Source organism: Rhinoraja longicauda, chromosome 18, assembly GCF_053455715.1.
Source record: "Rhinoraja longicauda isolate Sanriku21f chromosome 18, sRhiLon1.1, whole genome shotgun sequence".
Lineage (NCBI taxonomy): Eukaryota > Metazoa > Chordata > Chondrichthyes > Rajiformes > Arhynchobatidae > Rhinoraja > Rhinoraja longicauda.
Window position 1 is genome coordinate 34256771 of NC_135970.1, and position 12753 is coordinate 34269523.

Genomic DNA, 12753 nt, shown 5'->3' on the forward strand with positions numbered 1-12753 from the left:
TTTCGGGTCGAGACCCTTCTTCAGGCTGAGAGTCAGGGGAGAGGGAGACACAGAGATATGGAAGGGCAAGGTGTGAAACCACAGATGAGAGGGGACGATGAATCAAGGAAATGTAGAATGGTTCATTGTTAGCTGAGGGGAGAGAAACAACGAGGCAAACAATCAGTAATATTTTTTAATCAGGAAGTCAGTGAAACAAGTTGGGGAACTAGGATGGTCGAGAGACAGAGAGAGAGAGGGGGAAAGTTAGAGAAATCAATATTTATTCCTGGATATTAATATGAAAGTGGATTAAAACCAGCAATGCATGCAATCCAATGATTCACCATCCAGTATGTTAGTTTCTCTGGAAAGCAGAAAGCAACATCAGATTGGAATCTACAATTATTTTGTTTTTAGAGAGGCAATGAGGCTTCCATCAATTATTTTCACTGTGATGACATTCCGCAGAATAATGTACTAAACCGAATGTATTCTACAGAATGCACAATGAGAGCGGGGAGACAATAAGAACAAAGTGCGGTGAAAATGAGACCAGGTTTCTGATCGGGGAAATTGGCGCAGTGATGACATTATGTGCAAATTAGAATGAAATTAATGCCATCGTTCTCAAAGGCTGATTCAGTGCTCAGTGTCATATTTTTCGTTCAGAGGGAACGGCAGGGTTTTGTCCCTGAGCACGCTGGTATAAATTCTCGGATGCTTCAGCTGAGAGCTGGAAGGCACCAATGATTATTCACTGTGTGCCTTGCTTTAGGTTCCGAGACTGCCTCTCTGGTCTTGTGATCAGATTTCTGGCAGGAAGGAAATCTAAATGGATTCAGTGCACATCTTGGCCAGCACAAGGATGCAGTGAAAATCCAGGCAGCCTCCCAGCACACAGGAAAACATTGGCAATAAATCTTTATTTATTTTTAGAGAGATACAGCGCGGAAACAGGCCCTTCGGCCCACCCGGTCCGCGCCGACCAGCGATCCCCGCACACTAACGCTATCCTACATACGCCAGGGACAATTTTGCACGTACACCAAGCCAGTTAACCGACAGATCTGTGCATCGTTGGAGCGTGGGAGGAAACCGGAGATCTTGGAGAAAACCCACGCAGGCCACGGGCAGACGATACAAGGCCTTCTACGCCCGCACCTCCAGACTCAGGAACAGCTTCATCCCCAGGGCCGTGGCTGCTATGAACCGGTCCTGCTGAGCCGGATGGTCACATCGCACAGTGAACCGGCTCAGATCTACTTGCACTTTATTCTGTTTTAAAACTGTTACAATTTGTTTCATTGGGTCGTTTAAATTAATACTGACTAGCTAATTAATTTATTACATCGTATGGGAGGCGCATTCCCAATCTCGTTGTACCTCTGTACAATGACAATAAAGATATATTGTATTGTATTGTATTGTATTGTACAAACCCCATACAGACAGCACCCGTAGTCGGGATCGAACCCGGGTCCCCGGTGCTGCAAGCGCTGTAAGGCAGCAACTCTACCGCTACGCCACCGTGCTACCCTAGGGTACAGTACGAGGGTAATTGTGAACGTCACCCTCGTATCTGAGGGGATGAACAGCTGGGCTTTAAACATAAAATAGAGGAGGTATAAAGTTCAGGACAATAATTTCAGCAAGATGAAGGAGATGGTGGAGTACATGACCCAATCAGCATCGATGGTGATGACGTGGAACTCCTATTCCTTCTATTGCTTGGAGCGCAGGAGGATGAGGGGTGATCTTATTGAGGCGTATAAAATCATGAGAGGTTTAGACCGGCTAGATGCACAGAGTCTCTTGCCCAGAGTAGGGGAATCGAGGACCAGAGGACATAGGTTTAAGGTGAAGGTGAAAAATTGTAATAGGAATCTGAGGAGTGTCTTTTTCACACAAAGGGTGGTGGGTGTATGGAGCAAGCTGCCAGAGGAGGTAGTTGAGGCTGGGACTATCCCAACATTTAAGAAACAGTTAGACAAGGATATGGATAGGACAGGTTTGGAGGGATATGGGCCTAATGCGGGCAGGTGGGACTCGTGTAGCTGGGACATGTTGGCCGGCGTGGGCAAGTTGGACCATTGTATCACTCTATGATTCTATCTTCAAATTGCTTGATATTAATATTACCAAAAATCTGTCGTGGACCAACCATACTGATGAGACAGCTAAGAACGCACCAACTTCCTGAGGAGACTGAGGAAATTTGGCATTTCCCGTCCGGCAGAAGGTACAGAATCTTGAAAGCGCGCACCACCAGACTCAGGAACAGCTTCATCCTCTCTGTTATCAGGCTTCTGAACGGTCCTTCCATAAGCCAGGGTACTGTCCCATTCACCTCTACCCCATTGCAGACTCGGTGGGCCGAAGGGCCTGTTTCCCCGCTCTACCTCCAAACTGAACTAAAATAAACTAAACTAAAGCACCCGTAGTCAGGGTCTATAGCGCGAGTTTATTAACCGCACGTCACAACCCGTCCACCCTCTGTCAGTGACTACGCATGTTAGCCTCTGCAGAATGGAAAGACAGGCTAGACAGCTGGCCAGAAATGACTAAAACGCTGTGCTGCAGGCAGGCACAATATCAGGTCACTTTGAGAATCTACTTCCCCCGTTCTCTCTTCCCCGACTGACCTGTTGATTAATTAACCCCCTCTCATATTTAATCGCTAACATTGGAATTTCCTTGACAGGATTGCGCGTCAGTTTGGTTCAGTGAAGGACACACTCACCCTCAGAAGGACACAGTCAGTACATGACTTAATTTACCAAATGACTCATTTCCTAAAATGTTTTCATCCTGTATTTGGAAGGAAGGCGAGGCATAGTTTTGTCCACAAAGTCAAGGAATCTTTGTGGCTCTGTCACGTAAATCTGTGGAACTGCTGCGCTACAATGCTGAGAACTATATTCTGCACTCTGTATCTTCCCCTTTGCTCTGCCCATTGTACTTGAGTTTGACTTGGTTGTGTTTATGCCTAGTACGTGTGGGAAGGAACCGCAGTTGCTGGTTTATACCGAAGGTAGACACAAAATGCTGGAGTAACTCAGCGGGTCAGGCAGCATCTCTGGAGAAAAAGGATTCTTTCAGAGATGCTGCCTGTCCCGCTGAGTTACTCCAGCAGTTTGTGTCTATCTTTACGCAATAGTATTATACGATCAGATTAGATAGCATGTAAAACAAAGCTTTTCACTGTACCTCGGCACCTGTGACAATAATAAACCTAAACCTAAAAAGACACAAAGTGCTGGAATAACTCTGCCACACCACCAGAAAGCGTGCACCACCAGACTCAGGAATAGCTTCTTCCCCTCTGCTATCAGGCTTCTGAACGGTCCTTCCACAAGCTAGGGTACTGTCCGATTCACCTCTACCCCATTGCGAACATTGGACTTTGTCTCTGGAACTGATGCACTACAATGCTGAGAACTATATCCTGCACTCTGTATCTTCCCCTTTGCTCTACCTATTGTGCTTGAGTTTGACTTGGTTGTATTTCTGTATGGTATGTCTGGATCGGTTTGGACTGCCGATCCAAATGCTATAAATGCTATTACAGTCCCAGCCTCGACTACCTCCTCCGGCAGGAAACTCTGGCTGTTTCAATCGAAGGTAGACACAAAATGCTGGAGTAACTCAGCGGGACAGACAGCGTCTCTGGAGAGAAGGAATGGGTGACGTTTCAGGTCAAGACGTTTCGGGTTACTCCAGCATTTTGTGTCTACCTACTTCCTCTGGCAGCTCGTTTCATACACCCACCATCCTCTGAGTGAAAAAGTTACACCTCAGGTACCTGAAATCTTTCATCTCTCACCTTAAATCTATGTCCTCTGGTTCTTGACTCCCAGACCCTGGCTAAAAGCTCTCCTCGGTACATGTGACAATAATAAACATAAACCGTAAACTAAACCTAAATCCAAATTGACGTTATTCCCAATATCACTAATAACTTCAATTAAAAGCTCTGCTGATTATGGATTTAAAATTGTCAATTTCCCTTTGCTGGTCATAGAGTCCTAGTGGGGGGAGACAGGCCCTTCAGCCCAACTTGCCCACATTGACCAACATGCAACATATATACTGGCCCCACCTGCCTGCGTTTGACCCACACCTCTCTATACCTACCTTATCCATGCACCTGTCCAAATGTTTTTTTTTAAATGTTATGTTTTGTTTAGTTTAGTTTAGAGATACAGTGTGGACAATAGACAATAGACAATAGGTGCAGGAGGAGGCCATTCGGCCCTTCGAGCCAGCACCGCCATTCAATGTGATCATGGCTGATCATTCTCAATCAGTACCCCGTTCCTGCCTTCTCCCCATACCCCCTGACTCCACTATCCTTAAGAGCTCTATCTAGCTCTATCTTGAATGCATTCAGAGAATTGGCCTCCACTGCCTTCTGAGGCAGAGAATTCAGGCCGTACCTTCATGGACGTACCTTCGTGGCGGGCTGGTAGTAGGTAAATCGAGAGGTGTTTTTGGTTAGTAAGATGCCATTCTCTGGAAACAGGCCCTTCGGCCCACCGGGTCCGCACCAACCAGCAATCCCTGAATATTAACACTATCCTACACACACTAAGGACTATTTACATTTACATTAACCTACAAACCTGTACGTCTTTGGAGTGTGGGAGGAAACCGAAGATCTCGGAGAAAACCCACGCAGGTCATGGGGAGAACGTACAAACTCCGTACAGACGGCGCCCGTAGTCGGGATCGAACCCGGGTCTCTGGCGCTGTGAGGCAGCGACTCTACCACCGCGCCACCGTGTCGCCCTGTTGGAGTTTTTCGTTTGTTTAAAGTCACCCGTGGCTCGGTTCACACACAGTCATGGACGTACCTTCGTGGCGGGCTGGTAGGAGGGAAATCGAGAGGTGTTTTTGGTTAGTAAGATGCCATTCTCTGTGTTTCGAGGAGGGACGATGCTCATGAAAGGAGACTGGTTCTTTAGGACGCCCGACACACACAGACGGGCCACCTCCTTCAGAGCCTTCAGCTGTGATTCCTGCGACAACGAAGATCACACACGGATTAGATACCCGCACGCCATTGAGATGCTGCCTGTCCCACTGAGTTACTCCAGCTTTTTGTGTCTACGGTCTAAACCAGCATCTGCTGTTCCATCCAACACATCGAATCAGAAGCCATTGGATTAATGGTCAGGGCAAAGCACAGGATGCAACCAAGGCACAAGGCAATGTTTAGTTTAGTTTAGTTTAGAGATACAGCGCGGAAACAGGCCCTTCGGCCCATCTACCAGCAATCACCCCCGCACTAACACTATCCTACACACACTGGGGACTGTTTACATTCATACCAAGCCAGTCAACCTACAAACCTGTACGTCTTTGGATTATGGGAGGTACCGGAGCACCTGGAGAAAACCCACGCAGGTCACGGGGACAATGCAAAAACAACACCCCTGGATCAGGATCGAACCCGAGTCTCTGGCGCTGTGAGGCAGCAGCTCTACCACTGTGCCACCGAGCCGCCCGCACAGAGCAAGCTTCATTCAACTTAATTATTTGTTCATTTGTTTGCATTTTTATATAGAATAATTCCTGTGGTTTAATTCATTTAGTTTAGAGACGCAGCATTGAAACAGGCCCTTCGGCCCATGGAACCCTTTCGTGGAAGATTCGTGCGGCACGGTGACGCAGCGATAGGGTTGCTGCCATACAGCGTTTACAGCGCCAGAGACCCGAGTTCAATCCCGACTACGGGTGCTGTCGTACGGAGTTTGTACGTTCTCCCCACGACCTGCATGGGTTTTCTCTGAGATCTTCCGCTTCCTCCCACACTCCAAAGACGTGCAGGTGTGTATGATAATTGGTTTGGTATTAATGTAAATTGTCCGTAGTGTGTGTAGGATAGTGATACAGTGCTGGGATCGCTGGTCGGCACGGACTCGATGGACCGAAGGGCCTGTTTCCGCACCGTATCTCGAAACTTAACTAAACTAAACTAAGCTAAACTTTTGTAGCTTTGTCGGTGCCAAAATGAGGTGACACTTGTGGACTGCCGAAGAGAAGTCAGCTAGGTTGTTGGTAAAACAAAGCATTTCACTGTACCTTTGGTACAGGTGACAATAAAGTGTCATTGTAAGAAAATAACTGCAGATGCTGGTACAAATCGAAGGTATTTATTTCACAAAATGCTGGAGTAACTCAGCAGGTCAGGCAGCATCTCAGGAGAGAAGGAATGGGTGACGTTTCGGGTCCCGAAACGTCACCCATTCCTTCTCTCCTGAGATGCTGCCTGACCTGCTGAGTTACTCCAGCATTTTGTGAAATAAATACCTTCGATAAAGTATCATTGAATCGTAGATCCTATGATATATATGAACGAACTGCAGATGCTGGCCTATATCGATGATAGAAACAAAGTGCTGGAGGAACTCAGCGGGTCAGGCAGCATCTCAGGACTTTACATCGCCCGGTGCTGCTCGGCCGCGGGACTTATCATCGCCCGGTGCGGCTTGGCCACGGGACTTAGCTGCGCAAGGCTTGGTCGCGGGGCCTTTCATCGCCCGGTTCGGCCGCGAGACGTTTCAGCGCCCGGTGCGATTCGGCCGCGGGGACTTCCATCCCCTTGCGGGGACTGTGCGGGTCGGTCGGGGACGAGCTGTCTGTCCGTGGGCGTGGGGAAGAGAGTGGAAGTTTTGTTGCCTCCATCACAGTGAGGGGGTGTTTGGAGTCACTGTGATGGACGTTTGTGTTGGGGTCATGTGTCTTGTGTTCTTTTTTTTTATGACTGCTATGTAGTTTCGTTCGGTACTTCGGTACCGAATGACAAATAAAGCTCTGTTATACTGTTATACTGTTATACTGTTATACTCCAGCACTTTGTGTCTGACCGTCGATTGCTCATTCATACCAGTTCCATGCTATCCCATTCCCCACAAATTTGTGGGCAACTTACAGAAGCCGATTCACCCACTAATCTGAACGCCTTTGAAATGTGGGAGGAAACCGAGCGCCCGGAGAAAACCCATGCAGTCACAGGGAGAACGTACAAACTCCACACAGACAGCTGCTGAGGTCAGGAGCGAACCAGGCTCTGGCGTGGTGAAGCAGCAGCTCCACCCGCTGCAACAGCGCGCCACCTGAATATGCTTAATTTCAGTCATTTAAACTGTCTGGTTCGCAAATGTTTACAATCAAAGATGAGGACCTTGAATGAGCAGGGTGGTGTTATCCCTGGGAAAAACTTTTTCAGTCAGAGAGTTGTGAATCTGTGGAATTCTCTGCCTCAGAAGGCAGTGGAGGCCAATTCTCTGAATGCATTCAAGAGAAGGATAGCGGAGTCAGTGGATATGGGGAGAAGGCAGGAACGGGGTACTGATTGTGAATGATCAGCCATGATCACATTGAATGGCGGTGCTGGCTCGAAGGGCCGAATGGCTTCCTCCTGCACCTATTGTCTATTGTCTATCAGCCACGAACGCTACCATGTTGCGGCCACCTTCAGTACTGTCAGTGCAAGTCGTCAGAGATCTGGTGCAGGATCAGTTCCCCTCTTATGTGTGATCTACTCCTGAGATCAATAAAGTGTTCCTCTCCCAGTATTTGCCCAATGAATTGCCAACCGGTTCATGTTAATGTCTTCTTCGTAGATACGCTGGAGATGAGTCAGCCTCATCAGGAAGGCCGGCTCCGTCCTGGGGAGCGTAGTTGGATTCACGGGAGGTGGGTCTTGGAGGGGAGGGCGCTCCTCAAACTGCGGAGCATCCTAGACAATACAGCTCACCCCCTCCATGACACACTGGTCAACCTGAGGAGCACCTTCAGCAACAGACTGGTCCCACCAAGATGCAGCACAGAACGCCACAGGAGATCCTTCTTCCCTGTGGCTATCAAACTGTACAAGTACTCCCTAATTTCAAGTTTCAGGTATCTTGTGTTTTATGACTGTTGGCAGATCAATTTCCCTCCTGGGATAAAGATCTATCGTATCATATCGTATCGTATTGGGTCAGATGTCATTAGGTTCAGCTTTGCTCACCTCCATGACCCTCACACTCAAGGCACAGCTGCAGGCACTCACATCAACAAGGCAATGGCCGCCTTTCAGATCAAGCCATCTGAATTTCAGAAGAGGGGAAGAACTAAGGAGGAGGTGACGTTTCAGATCGAGGCCCTTCTTTAGACTGAGAGAATCTCAGTCAGAAACATAGAAACATCGAAAATAGTTGCAGGAGCAGGCCATTCTGCCCTTCAAACCAGCACCGCCATTCGCCTTGTCCTGACTTTAACTGGTGGCCATATTAAATCATATCATATCATATCATATCATATCATATCATATCATATCATATCATATCATATCATATCATAGTCATATCAGTGTTCTATCCGTGAACATCCCTGAATCTCATTGAACATACAACATAGAACATAGAACAGTTCAGCACAATAACAGGCCATTCAGCCCACGATGTCTGTGTCATACATGACCCCATCCTTTCCCTGCCTATCCATCTGCCTATCCAAAAGTCTTTTAAACACCACTATCGTATCTGCCTCCACCACCACCCCCTGGCAGCGCGTTCCAGGCACCCACCACCCTCTGTGTAAAAAAACTTGCCCTGCACATCTCCTTTAACCTTTGCCCCTCTCACACTAAAGCCATGGTCCTGTAGAAGTCTGAAGAAAGATCATATCACCTCTCCATGTTCTCCTTGGATGCTGCCTGACCCGCTGAGTTACTCCAGCACTCTGTGAAACGTCACCTATCCATGTTCTCCAGAGATGCTGCCCGACCCGCTGGGTTACTCCAGCAATCATGTCTTCCCTTTGCAAACTAGCATCTTCATTTCCTCGTTTCTACGACCTGTGGTATTTGATATTTCCATTCTCGGAAATAGGTTCTGACTGCCTACCCAATCCTAAGCTTCTCATAATTTCAAATACATTTCTATTACCATTTGAAAGATGGTTTCATTTCTTTTAGGAGTTTACCATTTTCATCAAAAGCCTTAATATATATCCTTTTGAGTCTCAGTGTCAAATTCTATTTGACAGTACACCTGTGTAATGCCGTGAGCTGTTTTACACCATTAGTAAATAACAGCAAACACAGACGACAAGGGCATGTTCAGCACTATTATTTCTTGTTGTTGTGTTATGTTTCTTTGTTTCATAGCTGGTGGCTTAGATCCCCAACCAGATTAAAACAAGAGTGTTATCTTGGTCATTAGATTATCCAAAATGGATGACCTGATTGTCTTCCAAAACATTGGCTAGTTAGAAGCAACTGTGGATGGCTCAAAGTCTACAGGCCATGACTGTCTGATATATATCATTATATTTAGTTTTAGATACAGTGCAGGAACTGGCCCTTTAACCCACCCAGTCCACGCCGACCAGCGATCCCCACACGCTCACACTATCCTACACACACTCGGGACAATTTACAATTTTACCAAGCCAATTTTTTTTGTTTAGTTTAGTTTAATTTAGAGATACAACGCGGAAACAGGCCCTTTGACCCACCGAGTCCGCGCCGACCAGCGATCCCCGCGCACTAACACAATCCTACACACATTAGGGACAATTTACAATTTTACTAAACCAATTAGCCGACAGACCTGTAAGTCTTTGGAATGTGGGAGGAAACCGGAGCACCCGGAAAAACCCCACGTAAGTCACGGGGAGAACGTACAAACTCTATACAGACAGCACCCATAGTCAGGATCGAACCTGGCTCTGGCGCTGAGGAGAGGCAGCAACTCCACAGCTCTGCCACCGTGCCCGCCCTGTCTAACTGTCTTAATCAGCCACTGTTGTTTTTCTACTCTTTTGATAATCTGGAACGTGCTACCAGGGTGGAGGCCGATACAATACTTTTGGATAGGCACATGGATATGCTGGGGATGGAGGGATATGGATGATGTGCAGGCAGGTAAAAGGTCATCTCAGCATCATGTTCAGCACCGACATAGTGGGCCGAAGGGCCTGCTCCTGTACTGTTCTGTAATATATGTTCTTTGTACCATGTTCTGGGTTCTATGTTCTATGTTCTATGTTCTATGTTCGAGGTCCAATGTTCTATCATATCTCTCTCACCGAAGAGTTAGATAGAGCTCTAGGGGCTGGTGGAATCAAGGGATATGGGGAGAAGGCAGGCACGGGTTACTGATTGTGGACAATCAGCCATGATCACAATGAATGGCGGTGCTGGCTCGAAGGGCCGAGTAGCCTCCTCCTGCACCTATTTTCTATGTTTCTATGTTTCTATCTATGTTCTATGATTTATGTCCTAGGTTTGATGCTTATGTTCTATTTTCGATGTTCTATCATCTGTGTTCTATGTTTGAGCCCGCGGCTGGGGCCCGAGTGTGTGGAGCTCGCTGCTGGGGCCTGGGTCTGCGGGGCCCGGGGCTGGGGCCTGGGTTGGCAGGGCCTGCGGCTGGAGCCTAGGTCGGCGGGGTCCGCGGCTGGGGCCTGGGTTGGCAGGGCCTGCGGCTGGGGCCTAGGTCGGCGGGGTCCGCGGCTGGGGCCTGGGTCGGCGGGGCCCACGGCTGGGGCCTGGGTCGGCGGGGCCCGCGGCTGGGGCCTGGGTTGGCAGGGGCCCGCGGCTGGGGCCTGGGTCGGCGGGGTCCGCGGCTGGGGCCTGGGTCGGCGGGGCCCACGGCTGGGGCCTGCGTCGGCGGGGCCCGCGGCTGGGGCCTGGGTCGGTGGGGCCCGCGGCTGGGGCCTGGGTCAGTGGGGCCCGCGGCTGGGGCCTGGGTCTGTCGAGCCCGCGGCTGGGGCCTGGGTCTGTGGAGCCCGCGGCTGGGGCTTGGGTCGGCGGGGCCCGCGGCCCTGGCCCGGGTCGGCGCCACGGAGGAATCCAGTGAGGACACGGCGGCGTTAGTGGAGAGGTCAGTGCGGCGATCGATGATGGCGCTGACCGACGGACGAGGACGGGCCACACGGAAGTGCGGACGCCGCCGCTAGGCGAAGGAACGAAGGAGGACCCGGCGTTTGGGTGACCGCCCTGAGGGAGGGGGGAGAGAACAATGAACAATGGAGACCCGGCGTGGAGGGGACCACCCTGAGGGAGGGGGGAGAACAATGGGGGACCTGGTGCGGGGGTACTTTGTCAGTGCCCTTTATGTGGTAACTATTTGCATACCTTGGGGAAATGCAAGCAAAGAATTTCACCGTGGCTTATCACATGTGACAATTTGTGTAAGAAAATAACTGCAGATGCTGGTACAAATCGAAGGTATTTATTCACAAAATGCTGGAGTAACTCAGCAGGTCAGGCAGCATCTGAGGAGAGAAGGAATGGGTGACGTTTTGGGTCGAGACCCTTCTTCAGACTGAAGAAGGGTCTCGATCCGAAACGTCACCCATTCCTTCTCTCCTCAGATGCTGCCTGACCTGCTGAGTTACTCTAGCATTTTGTGAATAAATACATGTGACAATAAAGTATTCATCCATTCATTCATTCATTCATTCATTCATTCATATTCGATGTTCTATGTTCCAGACATTGGGTCTCAGCGGCCGAGATTCGTGGCAAAAGCAGGATGCTGCAGGGTGCATTAATAGAAATAGTACGTTTGACAGGATTCAGAGAGCGGAGCGGAAAATCAGTGCACTCATTCATGAAGTTCCTGTCACCTTATCACCTTCTGTCTTTTCCAATTCCTGTTTAGCTGCCAGCAGTTTGCGTTCAAGATCGGTCAGTTGCTGTGCCTGAACGAGAAAGAAAAGATGCAGTCAGCAATACAACAATCCACAGAAGGAATAGGTTCAACGCATTGGCGCAGCGGTAGAGTTGCTGCCTCACAGCGCCAGAGACCCGGCTTCCATCCTGACTACGGAGTTTGTACGTTCTCCCCGTGACCTGCGTGGGTTTTCTCCGGGTGCTCCGGTTTCCCCCCACATCCCAAAAACGTACAGGTTTCTAGTTTAATTGGCTTCTGTAAATTGTCCCCAGTGTGTAAGATAGAACCTACAGCGTGTACGGCGTGATCGCTGGTCGGCGCGAACCCGGTGGGCCCAAGGGCCTGGCCTCGAAGGGCCGAATGGCCTACTCCTACACCTATTTTTCCTATGTTTCTCCTGCACAGCTGGTGGAAAGGTCTTTGATCGTAAGCACGGGACCCTTCTGCAGTCTGAAGAAGGGTCCCGATCTGAAACGCCACCTATCCATGCTCTCCAGGGATGCTGCCTGACCCATTGAGTTACTCCGGCAATCTGCGTCTTTCCTTGGTGAACTAGCATCTACATTTTCCTTGTGCAGGAAGAAAACTGCAGATGCTGGTTTAAATCATAGGTGGACACAAAATGCTGGAGTAACTCAGCGGGTCAGGCAACATCTCGGGAGAGAAGGAATGGGTGACGTTTCAGGTCTCCCCCATTCCTTCTCTCCCGAGATGCTGCCTGACCCGCTGAGTTACTCCAGCATTTTGTGTCCACCATCTACATTTTCCTTGTCGATCGATACACTCTATCTTGGCCTTTGGTATATTAATAAACCATTAGCTAGCAATAGACTGACCTTAATCTCAAGCCATGTAAGGTGCTGCATACTCTGGTGTGAATATATTGGTCTGTTATGAGATCTGCACACGATGGCACATTAACCACAGGTGAGAAGCCAGCTGAAGCTCATTATTGTTCATCCATCTCGGATGATCTTGAAGACCCTCGCTAAATTAGAAATCGCAGCTGTGCTGATATTTTCCCAAATCCTTCCACGTCGAATAAATTATTATCTTCACCACGATGGACAACTCCATTGAGAGCTAGAGCGCCCTGGCA

The 12753-nt window shown here is 49.0% G+C and overlaps 1 protein-coding gene across 3 annotated transcripts in view; it reads right to left on the reverse strand.

Annotated features, from left to right (window-relative positions):
• luzp2 (leucine zipper protein 2) overlaps positions 1-12753 on the reverse strand; it is a 206596-nt gene that overhangs the window by 22976 nt on the left and 170867 nt on the right. For 2 of the 3 annotated variants that reach the window (XM_078415490.1, XM_078415489.1), the window contains 2 exons: positions 11608-11682; positions 4836-5000 (listed from right to left, as the gene is read on the reverse strand). In XM_078415490.1, the coding sequence (XP_078271616.1) occupies positions 4836-5000; positions 11608-11682 (240 nt within the window). The remainder of the gene's footprint in view (positions 1-4835; positions 5001-11607; positions 11683-12753) is intronic. The other variant, XM_078415491.1, reaches the window with a different exon arrangement.